This window comes from Solea solea, chromosome 20, assembly GCF_958295425.1.
Source record: "Solea solea chromosome 20, fSolSol10.1, whole genome shotgun sequence".
Taxonomy (NCBI): domain Eukaryota; kingdom Metazoa; phylum Chordata; class Actinopteri; order Pleuronectiformes; family Soleidae; genus Solea; species Solea solea.
In genome coordinates, this window is record NC_081153.1 from 6,993,122 (window position 1) to 7,010,830 (window position 17,709).

At 38.6% G+C, this 17,709-nt stretch overlaps 1 protein-coding gene across 1 annotated transcript; it reads left to right on the top strand.

The window, feature by feature from the left end:
- Positions 1–225: 225 nt before the first annotated feature.
- gsk3aa (glycogen synthase kinase 3 alpha a) lies at positions 226–15,659 on the top strand. Its single transcript, XM_058619161.1, has 11 exons — positions 226–580; positions 5,634–5,719; positions 7,076–7,177; positions 7,260–7,343; positions 7,753–7,863; positions 8,519–8,649; positions 8,773–8,977; positions 9,068–9,163; positions 10,627–10,813; positions 11,149–11,226; positions 13,808–15,659. The coding sequence occupies exons 1-11, from the start codon at positions 388–390 to the stop codon at positions 13,867–13,869; spliced, it is 1,335 nt and encodes a 444-aa protein (XP_058475144.1). The 5' UTR covers positions 226–387; the 3' UTR covers positions 13,870–15,659.
- Positions 15,660–17,709: the final 2,050 nt, after the last annotated feature.

The window sequence follows — 17,709 nt, forward strand, 5'->3', positions numbered from 1 at the left end:
TACCAAGTTCTGCAATAACCTGTAATATAATGTTGATTTTGTATTTTTAAACCTTTTTATGCTGTTTCATTGATTGACATAATTATGTTCTTTCTGTGGCCTACATCCACTGTGAAGTAATTTTAAATGTGTAGTTGTTTTGATTTATGAACGTCAAAGTAGCAAATCTGAGCAACAGCTACATTGAACTTCATTTCCCAGGTGGCATTGCGAGCGGTCTGTTTCTAGGTGTCTAGCAACAGCTATCAGCCCAGACAGCCGGCGGCAACGCGATCGGTGTTTGTCGGTGTGCTTTCCCGTGACTAGTCGCTGTCTTGGTATCCATAATTAATAGTCGGTTGGTTGAATATAGTGATAAACAAACAACCCTGACCCCTGCACAGAGATATGAGCGGCAGCGGGCGGCCAAGGACCAGCTCGTTTGCTGAGCCGCCAGGTGTTCTAGGAGCCGCCGCTGCTGCTGCTGCTGCTGCTGCGTCCTCCGGATCAGCCGCTGCCGTGGGGAGCAGCACAGGAAAGTCCGGGGTCCCTCAGGCCTCCGGCACCAGCTCGTCGGGATGTTCGAACCTCAAGCTTGGCAGTAAGTTTATTTTATTTTTTTTACCAGCTACATGTTCTCCATTCGAGTCTTTCTGACCATCAAAGTGCTAATATTTCTAAATATGCCTGTTCGTGTTTGTGTCATTACCCAGCGGAAAGACGTTTTTGCTCCCGTGTTGAAGCTAACCAACTTGCTAGCATGCTAACTAGCTAACACGCTAACGTCAGCCACTTGTTTTGCATGTAATCAGATTCCCGTTCTACTGAAGGATGTATATAACCACAATGGTGGCTAACTAGCTCACCCGTCTTCCATTTAACCCCCTGAAAAATCAGTCATTTTCATCCAAAGTCTGAATAATATAGTTCATGAAATAAGCGTATCAGTTTGTCTCATGACAGTGTGGTCAATGTTAGTGAGCTGTTTAATGGGCTCTGTCGTTGTTCAAGCATAAACAACACTGAAACGTCTAAACTTCTGCTGCATCATTCGCTTTTCCTCTGTTGTGTTTGTCGTTGGGAGTGTGTAATCGTCAGTCATCCGTCAGGCATGTCCTGGAGAGACGGGTCAAAATGGAAAAGTTGCCTTGTCACCAAGGTCACCTGTGGGGCAAAGGCTCAGCAGCAGGTGGCCGAGGAAACAAGCGATTTGATGCTCGGTCTGCTGGAATGCAAATAATTTAAATTCCAATTAGAATTTCGTATATTAGTGATTTGTACATGTCACTTTAATCAAGCCTTATTACATATTAACCCCAGTGCTAGAGCAGCACACATCTGCATTCAAGGAGCAGTAGGGATTGGGGTGCCTTGCTCGGCAGCCTGTCCCAAGATTTGAACTGGCAACTCTTCCAATTACATGTCCCTTCCAGAAGATCACGCCTCTGTCTGAAAATCCAGTAAGCATGGGACCAAAACATGTAGGTGTGTGAGGACATGGAAATTTCCCGTCATGGACATCACAACCAAAACATTGCCGTTAATGATTAGAGATACTCAGAATCAGTATTTGTCTGATACTGATACACATTGCAGATCAGATATAAGGGAAAGGAAAAAACCCAAAGAATACATAAATACTTTTTGCAGTTGGAAATACAGTTGGAGTTGTTTTTTAAAAAGTTCATTGTGGTTAGGTGACAATACATTAGCACAAATGTGTTGTTGACAGTTTAGTCGTTAAAGAGATTTAAAATAAAACTTAATTGGACTAGTATATTGGATATGAAAAAGTCCAGTTTGGCCAAAAATAGCAAATATTGACCTGATGAACTGATGGAAACCTGTAATTTGTTTCAGTGCAAAACAAGAAGCCTAAATAAATAGCTATACAACATGACGTCCTGGAATGCCTGCAAAAAGTCTGGCTCATTATCACAGCACAAAAATCCTCACTATGTCTGTACTTTGGAGAGCTAGGCAATATTGATGGTTGTTATGTTAACAGTTATCATGATCAACTTTTTGTGGGTGCTTTTTATTGTGATGCTTGATAATATTGTTACCGTCATCCCATCTCTAAATGACAGAAGTTTCCCTTTCTCTATCTCTATGCATGTGCGATAATCCAAACCTTATCATCCACGAGCAGGCGGCGGTGGTGCGTGGCTTTAATACTGGAGTCTGAATGCAGGGTTATCTCCAGTTCAAACCAGAATGACCCGTATTTTCGTTGACTCCCTCAGCAGCAGCAACAGTAGTAGCAGCCAGTTAACACTCACTGCCTGAGGGTCTGTTGAGCTCATATGTCACCTTTTAGCTGTTACAGATTCTCTTTTGCTTGATTGATGGATACACTGTCAAGTTTGGAAGGCTTCAAGGCTGTTTCAAGAGGCAGGTCTGACCTATTTAGGCTAATATTTGTGATCTGAAAGGTCATTGGGAAATAGTGGTAAAATAAAACAATGGTGATGAAAGATTAAGGGTGATGTGCTGCCATTGCCATGCCAACCACTTTTCTGAAGGGTTTGAATTCGTCCAAAGTTCAGTTTCTGCTCAGTAATGTTGTATCCTGTAGTTTAAAGTGATTTATAAAGATCAAACATTATCTTTCCTTTAATATATACCTTTTCTGTGTGTAAAACTACACAAAAGCCACCCTTATCGGTTAGAGTTGTTGGTGGATTTAGGAGTAAGTAGGTCACAATGGGCAGATATAATAAGTATCTGACACTTGCCTGTATTTAAAGCAGCTGATGTGAATGTCCTATGAATGAACTCGCATACTCTGTTACATTCTTGTCAGCGAAAGAAGGAAAATGAAAATGGAAAATTCCTCTGTGGCAGCAGTTTTGCTCATTTTACAGTTAAATATTTTCCCTTTGCATTTTATTGTGCCACAATGTACTTGCTGCCAGTCCCGTTTACTTCAAATCAGCATTTAAAGTATCACCTCATCACTTTAAAGATATCATGACCTGAGTGAATCAGGGAGCTTATGGAGTTTCTGTATAATTTTACAATATTGCTTCTAAAGGGAAGTGGATCTACAGACACCCCTTAGTGTCCTTACCAAAATCATTGCAATTGTCACAATAACTGCAGAAATTAGCTTTAAATCCACCTGGCATTTTGGTAAGAAAAAGGTGTTTTTTTTATTTGTGTTTTTGTGCACATTTTCTGAAAGCATGAAAACATTACATGCGTTACATATAAAAAAAACATAACTCAATTATGGTCTCGTGGGAAATAAACATCGTGTTGTTGACTGTGTTTCTATGGTAAATGGTAAATCGTCCCAACAACTTTGAGACAATAGATCCTTGTTTGAAACCTCACTCTTGCACCAGCAGTTCTCCCTGCAGAGTACATGACCTGCTTAAATTTGGTAAGATCTTGCAGCATTAAACTGCATATTAATTAGATAAATTAAACTTCATTCTCTTGAAACTTCAAGGCTTTAGGAATGTGGAGTTCATTTCAGTTCAGTGTGTTTGTGTGTATGAAAATGAAACATTAACATAAAAATCTGCTGGTTAAACAGAATAGCGTGCATGCCTTTAAATGTTTTCAAATATAGATTTAATAACTAGACTGGATATCTGCACCTTTTTGAGTGTAAGAACCAAAAAAAAGATTTTGGTGTGATAAGGTTTGAATATTGTCATGATTTCCTCCTGGAGACTTGAGTTTCCTGGTGTGAATGTGAGGTAAATGACAGGAAGCAGAAAGCAGCGCCGATATGAGGTCAGACACGATGAAGGGATGATAAATCAGAAACTCTATCTGAGCCTGGAGTGGGGCCTCATTTTTACAAAGGTAGATTATTGATCTCCGACAGGTCTCGACTCTGTGACAGCTTTAGTTCCCCCCTCCTCTCCTACAACATGATTTTAATCGAAAAAAATGTTGAAAACAACAGTTAATTTTTTTGTAATTTCTTAGCTAAACAAAACTAGCACTAAGAACTTTTGTGTTGTCACAGTTGAGTAAGTTGAGTCACTCAACATGTTACATTGTTTTAGCTGTAAGAGAGACTGTATCAGCTGTGTGTGTTTGTGTGCTTGTATTTGTTACCTCTTCAGGGCCTCTTTTCTGGCTAAAACACTGACCTTGTCAGGAGCAGTTGTCCTCGTTGATAATTTAGTCCCAATGAAACAGAACCTCATTTCTGAGGAGATCGGAATAGTGGGTAGGTTAAGGTTAGGATTAAGCATAACCTTGTCATGGTTAAGTTTAGTGATAACACTTTTGTTTTGTCAATGCAGTGTCCTAAGAAGAATGGCTGCACAGACCTGTGTGTGTTTGTGTTGATATGGTCACACACAGGCACCAGGACATGTAGTTCTTGCTGTAAGAGGGTTATATCAATAAGTGCATTGTTTTTTATCGTCTGGTAAACAAAGCAGTGTTTGTGTGTGTGTGTGTGTGTATGTGTATCATGTGTGACAGTGATACACCACAATGACAACTACGAAGGGCTAACTCCATAATTATTTAAACACCGCAGATGAGCAAAGGAAAATTAAATTTCCATCATTAACCATTCTAGTCAAAGGAATTAAGAACGTGAGTCAGTGTGAAATTCCACAAGTATATACTATGTGTGTGTGTGTGTGTGTGTGTGTGTGTGTGTGTGTGTGTGTATATATATATATATATATCTATATGTGTATATATATATGGATCAAATGTTTCAACTCTTTTATTCTTCTGTTTCTAACTTTTTCATGTAATCACCTTAAAACAACACAGAAAAAAATCTTTTAAGCTCTCACCATTAGTGTTGTTCAATAGCTGGTGACTTAAGTGTTTGATATCATTAAATGGTTATATTTTATCAGATGAAGGAAAAAAAAAAATGGGCTAAGTATGCGGGCCGAAAAAAATCAGCGTCAGTTATGGCCAAAGGCTGCCCTGATTTCTAAAAATCATCAGTCACAGAAAATAACCCATATCTGTCGACTTCTATGCTAATTTATTAATTGGATAATTGCTGCTGCTCTACTACTGAACAAACAACTGTTTTCCTGTCTTGTATATGAAAGCTTATTTTTATTTTATTTATTTTATTACACCAAAGCCTTGTTTTTTTTACCACATATTTTGTGTATGTAACACAAAAATTTCACTTTTTACAACTTTATAAAAGTTCACTTGCGCATATTCACCACTGCATTATATTACTGCTGGATGATATTACAAAAAGACGTGCATGGAAGCCTGTCATTACTTAAAACAGTTTATCAGGACAAAGAAAGTAGTCGGCCTATTTTAGGATCCATTCCCAGTTTAATTAGTCACAGTGTATTAAATATGAACCCTTGTCGTTTCCTTCTCCTTCCTCGGAAGCTTCTGTAAAGTTAATGTCCGCTCGCTAGGCTGTCATTAACCTAGATATTTGAGTGCCCAGCAGAGTGTCGGCTCAGATGTGAAGGTGTGTGCTGCAGGTTTCCCAGGGTTAAAGGTCAAGGGAATATTGTGGTTATGATCCATGTCATGTCATGTGGGGCCGCAGCAAATTTTTACCCTTCCTATAACTATAACAAGTTTTAATACATTGCAGGACTTTACAGTTAACCGGTTATAAAACAAGTGTAAATAAAATTTTATTTCCTTGACCCTATTTTAACCTTTCCTTGCCTGTTTCCTAGGAGACAGCGGGAAGGTGACGACGGTTGTGGCCACGCCAGGTCAGGGACCGGACCGCCCTCAGGAAGTCTCGTACACTGACATCAAGGTGAGCAATAGCAACAACAACAATAATAATTATAATAATGATAACAATAATAAAATTTATTTATATAGCTTAAAACATAATAATGAAATAGGGCCACACAGTGGTGTAGTGGTTAGCACTCTCGCCTTGCAGCAAGAAGACCCGGGTTCGAGCCCCGGTTGGAACAAGGGCCTTTCTGCATGGAGTTTGCATGTTCTTCCTGTGTGTGCGTGGGTTCTCTCCGGGTTCTCCGGCTTCCTCCCACAGTCCAAAAACATGCAATGTGGGGATAGGTAAATTGGACACTCTAAATTGACCATAGGAGTGAGTGTGAGAGTGAATGGTTGTTTGTCTCTATCTGTGTGTGGCCCTGCGATGGACTGGCGAACTGTCCAGGGTGTACCCCGCCTATCGCCCGATGTAGCTGAGATTGGCACAGCACCCCCCGCGACCCTCTAGCAGAGGATAAAGCGGTAGATGATGACTGACATAATAATGAAATATAAAGATAATATCAAAACAAAATAAAAATTGGTGAAAACAGTGAGTGCAGAAGTGCTACTGTTTATTGTTGTTATTACCCTCAGCTACTGGTGTAACCAAGGCTTTTATCATGACATTGCACAAAATGACTGTAGTGTATTTGGCTGGAGTTGATAAGGATGGTGATCATTGCCAGAAAGATTTTTTTATATCCTGCTCTCTGTGTCAGCCATCTTGTCCGTCTCTGGTCTGAAAGGTGCGTCAGTTAACCGTGAATGAATTGACAAGAGATGAGCGATGGAAGAGTGTGTGTAATAAACATATTTATCACACTCACTGGCTTTAACTCCAGTCAATTGACTTGTCTTGACTGATGAAGCACGGTGGATCATCTTTGTAAGACTCCCATTGTAATTATTTGTTTCTGTCCAGTTGTTACTTTATCTATCTATTTGAAAATATTAAAATAATCATTAATAATAATAGAAAATCGTCTGGAAGGAAAAGCTGCAGTTTCTGAAATGGTTTGGCATTTTTTGCTTAAAAAAACTACAAAGTTATTTGTCCCTGGAAGGAAATTTGAGAGTCTGTATACCAATTCACACCATGAAAGTGTTGGTGTAAAACAAGCTTTTTAAATGTGAATATTTTCTGATCACTCCATATAACGAAGAAGTTATTGCAACTGAATAATCTTGTTTTGTGGACAAACCATGGGAACGTCAACTGACCTAAGTGAGTGGGAAGGTATGTGAGGCTGTAACACCTCACAGAGGCAGGGCGGGGCAATTAAGGGATTTAAAAACAAAAAATAAAAGGATTATAAAATGTAGTAGTGTCTGTAGTAGTTGTAACCTCTCACAAAAAGTCTCCTCTCTCTCACGAAACTCACAGGTGATTGGTAATGGGTCGTTTGGTGTGGTTTACCAAGCTCGGCTCATCGACAGCCAAGAGATGGTGGCCATCAAGAAGGTTCTGCAGGATAAGAGGTTCAAGGTGAGCTCTTGTAGCGAATGAAGTGGCGCAGGTAGTGTATGTAAAGATTTTCTGTCACTGACACTGTTTTCCTCGCTTGCAGAATCGAGAACTACAGATCATGAGGAAGCTGGACCACTGCAACATTGTTCGATTACGTTACTTCTTCTACTCCAGCGGCGAGAAGGTATTTCAACTCTTTGTGTTTTTAAGAAATTAAAGATTTAACGGAAGAAAAATCTACATCCACACTCAAAGTAGTAATAATAGAAATTTCCGATCATTTGGACTTTTGCTGATCTCACGGTTTCACTGTCGCCTGGAGATTACAGTAAAAAGAGGAAATGTGTATATACAGTGTATATATTACTCATATGCAGTGTAAATAGAAATACCGCAACCTGAAAAAAGGGAAGCAATCATTTTTAGTTTTATAAAAAATGTATACATATAATACAAATTTATAAATGTCTCAAACTATTACATTGCAGAAGTAAAATTACTGGAAACAGTTTAGGTATATGTACATGTTCCTTGTTTTAAATAATTTTATATGTGGTGTGTGTGTGTGTCCCTCTTTATTTAATGCTGTGCAGAAAGATGAGGTGTACCTCAACCTGGTGCTGGACTTTGTCCCTGAGACGGTCTACAGGGTTGCCAGGCATTTTAACAAGGCCAAGAGCATCATTCCTATCATATATGTGAAGGTAACTTTCACCTCGCACTGCATGAATTCACTCTTTTGTTTTGTTTTTTGACTTAGTTTGTTATGAATAAGGGCGTAAGGGAGGTGGATACACTCACTGGCCACTTGATTAGGTACATAAGAAACCTCATAAAGTGGCACACTTGGGTCGTAACAAGTGGTTATTTAAGTTATTGTTGCCTTTTTGTCATCTAAAACCAGTTTGGTTCTTATCCTCTGACATCGACAAGGCCTTTTGGTCCCAGAGACTGCTTCTCTCTGGGTACTTTCGCTTTTTTTGGACCGTTCTCTGTGAACACGAGAGAGGGTTGTACGTGAAAATACCAGCAGACCGACAGTTTACTCAGACCTGTCTGTCTGAAAATTATAAACATGCCTCATTCAAAGTCTTAAATTATCTAATAAAGGGTTTGGACAGTGTAAATACTCACAAGGTACATTTATTTACTTGTTGAACTGAACCATTTACAAATACTTGTGGATTTTTTAGGCATCAAAATACAAATACATACATTTGTTTTGGATAGAGTTGTTTCTAAACATCACACACGAGTACGTCGTTACATACGCAAATTCAGATCTGCCACATTAACACAAAGAGTCATCACGTTGTCGTCGTCCTGTAATCTTTGTATTTGGCTGCGTTTCCTCCGCAGGTGTACATGTACCAGTTATTCCGCAGTCTGGCTTATATCCATTCCCAGGGTGTGTGTCACCGAGACATCAAGCCCCAGAACCTGCTCGTCGACCCAGAAACTGCCATCCTTAAACTGTGTGACTTTGGCAGGTGAGTAATTGAGATTCCACCTCCACACGGATAATTAGAGGATTTTACTGAAATAAACAAGAGCTTTAAAAATGTATGTAGGTATTTTTGTATTTTATTTTACTTTATTGTATTTTTCCCCAGCGCCAAGCAGCTGATCCGTGGGGAACCCAACGTGTCGTATATCTGCTCACGGTATTATCGCGCCCCAGAGTTAATTTTTGGTGCCACAGACTACACGGCAAACATCGACATCTGGTCAGCGGGCTGCGTTCTAGCTGAGCTGCTGCTCGGACAGCCCATATTCCCTGGGGACAGTGGGGTGGACCAGCTTGTAGAGATTATCAAGGTGAGTTGTGAGTGACTGATGTGTGAGTGTAGATTGTTTGTGTCTCCAGATTCATGCCCAACGCCTTTTTTCTGTCTTTCTTTTTTTCAGGTGCTGGGAACACCAACACGGGAACAGATCCGAGAGATGAACCCAAACTACACAGAATTCAAATTCCCTCAGATCAAAGCTCATCCATGGACCAAGGTAAACCTGAGGACATATACACCTGTTCAGAGGAACAGAAACAGATTTGATTGGTGTTTCTCAAAGTTGAGATGTACCCACAATCCTTGAGCACACACGTTTTGTCAGGATTTTCAAAGTCTTGTCATAACTGTAAATGTATAATGTCATAACTGTTCACATTTTGCTATTGAATTATAGAAAAATGCGAACATGCCAGACTCTGCTTAAAACAGCTAACTTAAGCTGAGATTTATTAGCTGACGTCGCTAGTTAGCATCAACAAAGGCTACTATAAAATAAAGAAAACACTGCACACCGCATGGCATCAATGTCCACCTATAATTTCTACCAAGCTGATGTTTCAAGAGCAATTGGCCTTCAATTGATCAATTAATACCCTCTTCTATTTACATGATCCCATGCTTTAGTATCTCTGTAGGACCCTACATGGAAGGATCCGCCCTTCTTAGGAAGGATCCTTTGACTTTGAGATGTACCCTATTTTCTTTGTGTTCATTCCTTTTCATCACAAGTTAATTTCCAATTATTGTCTGGATCAGTTTTTCCCCAAACTTTCTGTTTATACTGTTCATACTGACATTTTGGATACCTACGTTTTTAATGATGGCAAACTATCCTGACCCAGATCACTATGTAACTCCTTACAAGAGCAAATTTGTGCCGAATGTAGCGACTCATTTCAGTAACACCTTCATTTTAAATCACTTCGAAGAGATAAATGAAACAAATGCTCATAAGTCTGAACTAAAAGGTTGGGAAAAATCTGCTAATATGTTTGGGGACCCGAAATAAATCTCCTGCCTGCCCAGTCTTTGGGAACCACTGGTCTACCTTGTGTTTATACTTTCTGATATTTTATAAACAAAAGTAGATCAAATATAACCTTCATTTACGTTGTTCTAAAGCATTCAAAAACAGAATCTCTGCCCCCACTGCACTGATCTATGTGATTTAATGTGTTCCAAAACAAAACTAATCTTGAAAGTGTAGGAGGGAAAAAACACAGTTCATGACACATGTCATATTTTTGAATAACGGAAACTAAACCTGTAGAGGAGTTGTTGTTGTTGCCCACATAAATGTTAAAACCTGAAGTTCTAAAACAACCTACTAAAAGTCGATTCATTCGGACACCTACACGTAAAACCAAGAAAAGTAGCTCCTGAGCATTGAGAATAGAATGGATATTTTTTACCTCTGGAGCTACACAACACTGAGTTTTTATGTCCACCACTATTTAAAGAAGTTACTTTAATAGTGAGTTTGTGTTTTTCTTTGTTTTTGAGATTCTACAAATGCAAATCTGCCACTTTTTTTGACAAATATTCTTCCTTGGTTGCTTCATATCACACAAAACCTGATGCAATTTTTAGAATGTAATAATAATTTACTGAGTAGTTCATATAAAAGCTATCAAGTGTATAGTTGGATTTGTACTAAAGCAGTTTCCGTCCCTTCAGGTGTTTAAACCTCGCACTCCTCCAGAGGCGATCGCGCTCTGTTCTCGTCTGCTGGAGTACACGCCGGCCTCGCGTTTCTCTCCACTAGAGGCCTGTTCACACGCCTTCTTTGACGAGCTGCGTCAGCCCAACACGCGACTGCCCAGCGGCCGAGAACTGCCGATGCTCTTCAACTTCAGCACCACAGGTACGAGAACGCGGATAAAGATCATCATCCAGAATTGAATTCAGTCACAATTCAGGGATGACACAGTTGATCTGCTGTGTTAATTGCTTCATCTTGTTTTCAGATTTCTATCTTTTGGTTAAATAACTGTTCCACTGTGTTAAAGTCGGCACCATCTGCTCAGCTAAAAACACAATGTTTCTTGTTTGGTCCAGGGTCAAGCTGTGACCCTTGAGGAGGTGCAGTCGACTTAACGCACAAACACACACACACACACACTGTTCTTTGTTCAATGACACAATCCTCTCGTTACGTGACTCACCATTAAATAAAAACTCCTCTCTTATCCTCCGCAGAGCTGTCAATCCAACCCCAGCTGAACTCAACTCTCATTCCTCCTCACGCTCGCTCTCATACAGCTGCTTCCGCCCACGGTGCGAAACTTTTTATTTTTTATTATTCTATTCTCTTAATATCAATGGTTTTGTGTGAACTGACAAAAGAAGTTTGGTGCAAAAAGCAAAAAAAAAAACGCCAGACGTCTGAGGTGAAGGTCTCAGAAGTTTTTGATAAGGTAGAAATTAAATTAATCATACTTGCTTTGACAGGAAATATGCTATGCATGAGACACAGTCATAAAAATGAGTCGGGGCATAATACTCTTTTAAATTCTATTAACAAACTAATTTACAGCTTACATTTCCTGCCCAGTAGAAATACTGTAAGTGTTTTCTTTGTGCTGTTACAAGCAAACGCTTGGACACATAATCTTTCTTTCTATTCTTGAATGGTGATATTTAATATTTATGATACAGTCTGTTCTGCAGACACAGCGTTTTTCACATCTACTCTCAGACTCTCGGGCTTCGTCGATGCTGCTGCGTTTTTGTTTTTAAAAATAAGTAAATGAACACAATTATGAAGACTATCAGCTCTGTAATGCACACGTTGTGGACGTACGTGACACCTTGTTGACTTCCATCAAATGCAAATAAGACGACATAGGTTGATGTGTTCACTCATGTTTATCTGCAGAGTTTCCGCTACATTGTGTCGGTCCACTGCTGCTGTAGGATAAGAGCATGACCAGCACTTTCATATAAACAGTAGAAGGTCACAAGTTCATCTGGAGGAGAGTGCTCATGCTCTTTTGTTTCCTTTTTGCAGCATTTTGATTAGTTTTATTGGTCATAATTAGCATTATTTTTAGTTGAAATACAGTGATTTTAATTGTTTTATTAGTGTATGTTGATACACTTTTATACAGTTTATTTTCATTTAAATATGTCTCAATACCTCATTTCCACTGGTTCAGAAAACAAAACTGGTAATGTGTTATTCAGCATTAACTCTCAGGACAAGTGACTCTGTTATACGTGTGGATTTTTATCAAAACCTCGAATTAAATGCGCTAGTTTCTTCTCCTGCTTTATTTTTGGCAGAGATGCACATTATTTTAGATAACACTATGACACACAGTCATCTTCAGGCCGTTCGGGTGTAAATAACCATGTGTATTTGTAGTGAATCTTGCTTTGTCTAGCTTGGGCAGATATTATTTCATCATTTAGAGTGCCGGTGGTTCTCAAATTTTTACCACCATAAGTTACCACCTGAGAAAATATTGAGCTCTCTCTCAGTAACCATTATCACCAACGTTAAAATACAGTGGTGTAAATAGGTCGAGCATAGTCAGCTATGGACTTTCCACAGGAGGCAAGTACCACCAGAGGAAGCTTGCGTAACACTGGTGGTACACACAGTTTGAGAACCATGGATTTAGATAAGTGGAGTCATCACTGAGCTCCAGGGTGTTGTTTTTTTACAGATTTGTGATGTGAAAATTCACACACAGGTGTGGGAAAAAAACACCCAGAAATATAAAGTTGTTTTTTTTACTAATTTCTGGAGATAAATGTGTTATTCGATCATCATACAGTGAATCTGAGATGAAAGTCTCATTCCCACAACAACAGAGGAAGTTGGGATTGAAAAAAATAAATCAAATTGACAAAGAGGTTGATGTCAAAGACACTTCATTCAAAGAGAATAAAAGCCCTACACTGCTCTTTACTGTGTTTCTGTCAAATTTTATGAGTAAAAGATCTGAAAACAATCAACTAAATAATTGGACTCTGTCATAGAATGTGAATTAAACAAACACAGCAGTGTCATAATGATTTTAAGTTTATTCTTCATTTTACCAAATGGAAAAAGAAAATGGGTGAAACCACCCTTTAAGGCAGGGGTGTCAGACTGGCGGCCCGGGGGCCACATGTATTTGACTAAATGTATTTGCCAGCAATATTTTTATAACAGTAATAAGGCATTCGGTTGTAATCATTGCTTTATTAAATGTATTACACTCAACCTGAAATTACTATATTTAAGCTGTTTTAATCACAGTTATCCTCGTCATTATTTGCTAAATTTTCTATTTCATTCTCCGTTTTTGTGGATCCTAAATATGTCTTTATTGTGAATCATTTTATATCAAAACAAGCACTTTTACTTTGCAGTATCTTATATTGCCCACTGGCTACTTAATAGTTGTTTTTTCCCACTTTTCTTCTCTGTCGGCTCCCGCTTGACCAGACTAGATGCTCATTGGCCCCCAGGTCATTTGAGTTTGACGCCCCTGCTTTAAGGCCTTTACATACTCCACAAGAACAGATAAATGTGTTATTTTTCTGGAGTTAATTCTGGTCAGGACATTGCATACTTCACGAGGAACTCCTCTGCAGAATTCCTCATAGGGAATGACCACATTTCTGCCATAAAGCACGCCCACTTCAAATTTCTGGCCAATCACACAATAGTAGTAGGAAAAAAAGTTCTGCCCTGATGAACTCCAAGAACAAGGGCGATTATGTTATTATGTACAGGCCTTCAGGTGTGAAAGAGACTAAAGTCGTCGTTTTTGGAACACATTAGTTTGAACCTTGTTTCAGGTCACATCTTCTGTTTTGCATAAATTCACACGTTTCTCTGCATTTCTCTCCTCTTCTCCCTCAGATGGCACCGGTTCAGAGTCGTCTCAGCACAGTTCAGTACCAGGATCACTTAACAGCATTTGAAGCAGCGCCTCACCTCCCTGTCTGCCAGCCTCACCCTTTACTGTCTCTTTCTCTCACACACACACACACACACACATTTCTCTCCCTCTCTTTACAGCTTTCCTCTGTGCTGCTTGCTCTCTCTCTTCCTCTCGCTCCTCTTAAATTATCCATTTTGTTCAGTTCGTACACTGAAAAAAAACTTTTAGTTCTTTAGCTGCCGGGGTTGAAACTACAGCAGGAGATTGTTACACACACACACTCACACACTCACACACACGCACACACACACACACAGAGTCGTCATCTTGCTGCTGCTCAGGTGGTATGTGAAGGTTCAATAGTGGGGGCTGGTCCTCTGTTATACAACCTTTATTTTAATCAACTTTTTGTTATTTTCTTCTTCTTTTTTTTTTTTTCTTTATGTTTATTTATTTGAAAGCATCATGTGATCATACCACAGTTTTTGGGTTTTTTTTGTCCTTCATGTTTTTAAATCTGTTTATTAAACTGCGCACTGCCCCCCCTGACCAAGACTAACTTTAGCCTCAAGCAGGTCACCAGGGTAAAGAACTTTTTATTTATCTCAGGACAGGAGAACAGATGAATTTGTAACATTTTCCAGCCACATTATTCACTATATATATATATATATATATATATATATAGTTCACATTAAATCTCATTTACAGGCTTAAATGGCAGCACCAGGTAGCATTTAGCATTGTTTGGAGGTCACTTGTATTTGACGTGAATCATGTTCAGTAGCTGTGGGTTTTTTTAAACAGGACTAGAAATCAACTGCTGTGTCTGTTTTTGTCTGAATCCAACAAGTTCTTTTTGTTTTTTAGTCTTTTGTTCTTTTTGTGATTTAAGAGGAGACTCGGACGTCCACAGATGTAAAATGTACCCAACAATCACAGGAATTTTTAATTTTCACTGCATTTACACTTAACGAGTCAAATCAAATTGGTGAGACTATATTGGTGAGTCTTTTTAAAGGTTATTATTATTATTATTATTATCTGTAGATTAAGGCACAGGTGTTGGTCGATAATAGACAATATCATTTGAGCTGTAAGTGTCAGTGGTCAAATAAGTGAGGTCAACAAAAACGCCGCTGTTTGTTCTCTGAACAGCCAAAATCATTTGTTGTTTTCAGTGGATTCTTTTTTTTTTTAGATATCGATGATATTGCAGCAATAAAAAATACAACCATGCAGGCTCCATGTAATTTTAAATAGGACATGAAAACTGAAGCTATTAGATGACATCACATCGCGCTGATGCCTCCTGAAGAAAGAAAGAGTTTTTGTGCAATTTAACTGCTGAAAGACATGTAACATTAAACTTCCAAACTTTTAATCATCCAAAAAGAAAAAAAAGCTCTGTTTTATTATTGTTCCTTAATTCTACTCGTACAGAAAATGACCTTCGCTGGTTTCATATGTGTCTCTGTGTTAGAAAGTTAAGGTTTGACTGTGATCTTACACATGTCTCAGAGGAGCTTTCCACTAAAAGTGGCTGCAGTTTTGTGTTTTAAGATTTAATGTAAACTTTTAAAAATAAAGTATCAATTTTCCTTTTTACTTACAGAATACAGGAAATGATTTCCTAGTTTTAATCTTTTGTTTTTAATCTTAAAATGTGTTTATAAATGTGTTCAAAAGTTGAAAATACAAATACCATCCGACGACAAAAAAAACTCACTTTTGGTGGAATCCCCCTTTAGTGTGAAGACGCTTCGTGGTGTATAGAAGTGAAAATGACAGTCGGCCTCTCGTGTTCATTAAACGCAGCAGAGAAACTTACGAGTGCTTTTATGGTCGTACTTTAATGAAAACGTTTGAATAACGATGATGTTGAAATGATGTCGCAGTACAAAAGAAGCTATGTAGAAACAATAATTACCACTAACATTTTTTTTAAGAAGAAATTCAAGGGAGATTTGTTAAAAATAACTTGTATCAGCCCCACTGGGATTAATTTATTTGGAACAGTTGGATAGAGAAAGTGAGAAAATATCTACAGCTGCTCTCTGAAACAGCCGCTGTTTAACTAATAGAGCAGTTAATACAGAGTGTTATTAAACAAGTAAACAGACCACACTTAAAAAGTGTTAAAAATGTATCTCCACCAGACTTTTTTTTGAATTTATCATGAGGAGAATGTTTGGAGAGCTCTTTTCTTTCCTTTTCCTCACAGCTGCTTCTGGGTTTCAAACTCACAAACATCTCCCCACACGTTCTCTCCTCTCAATGTACAAAGACCAACCGCCTCGTTGGGATGACACTGCAGAGGGCGCCACACATTTAGAGCCGTCAGACTTTCTTTGGCTATGAAAAAGTGTGGTGGGGTTAAAAAAAAAAATCCTCTCTCTTTGACTTAACTCCTGCATCTCATCGCAAATGTAAAATAACACTAATGTTTAATTTTCCTCTTTTTACTTTTTATTACAGAGTTGTTTATATCTTATTTTCCTCATTTTCTCTACAAAGCCGTCAATAATTTTTGTGCATTTTTGTAAATAAGTTTCTTTTTTCACGATCAGAAATGTAAATACTGCAAAGGGGAGGGAGTGGGTAAAAAGAAGTGTGGTAAACAAAATGCTTATTGATGATCTTTCTCTCTCTTTCTCCTTTGTCATTCCTCAGCTCCTCATGCTGTCACAACCTCCTGACTGTTGAGTGAATGTTGTAAATATATATAATCCAATACAGTCCATATAAATCTGAAAGATTAAGGCGTGTCACTGCAGCCTATTGGGTTTTGATCTGGCCTTTAATCCATCTGTTTACATCTGCTGTTAATCTGAGCACAAACTGACATATGAAGGAACAACAACAACAGAGAAGTTTTGTTATCTCTCTTTTTTTCCTCCCTTGAAAACCCCCAATGTTTAAATTTAATCCAAGTTGGGTCTGCAGTCACACTTAAATTAAACTTCTCCACTAGAGAGAGCTGTTCGGCCCGTATGAGACACACACACACAAACCTGCATCATTTGTAATTTCCTGCTGTTTTCTTTGGCTTAAAAACACTTTCCTCCATCCTCTCACAGTTATCAGAAGAGAGAATCATAAGAAGAGTAATCTGAACTTTAAAATAGAGACTGTTGGGCAGACTTAAAATCTTAAACCTGTATTAACTAACAAATATCTAAAAGATTTCTCTGGAGTCATTTTGCCAAAGCAGCTCCACTGGCAATGTCACACAATGAATCACATGAATACAAATAGACACATTACAATTGGCTAGATAACACAATTAACCACACAAAACAGTCAAATCACTGTGTATTTTAAGTTTTTATGAAGTTTAAGAATTTATGGATTCATCCACAAAACTGTGTTTGAATCTGGCATCTTGTAACATTAGGTATTTAAAACATGATTAGGATCAAAGACGTTTAGCAGAATATTTATTTCTCTTTTCCCTTGTACCTTTATACTTTTTTAAAGATCATTTCACTTCCCCTGTTTCTATGAGTAGTAGCTCTTTTCTGCCTCTAGGTGGTGCATGTGAGACTTGAAGTTCAAGGCCAAAGCTGCAGGTGTATGTGTGTGTGTTCACATGAATCACAGCAGCAGGTAGTTGTTTTAGAAACAAAAATCTTTGTTGTTGTTGCTGTTGTCATTGTCACTCAGCTGCAGAGGTCACTGGTGTCCTCAGATTGAGCGTGACCTTTGACCTGAGTGATGTCAGTCATGTAATGTTTGTGACATGCAGAATCAAATGCACTGTGAACGCAGGTGTGTGTGTGTGAATGTGTGTGTGTGTTTCATGTTTCAAGTGTCATAAATTGGACTTTGTTTTTAAATCCTCCGTGAGCTCATTTGTACGTTCACGTTATTGTGTAAC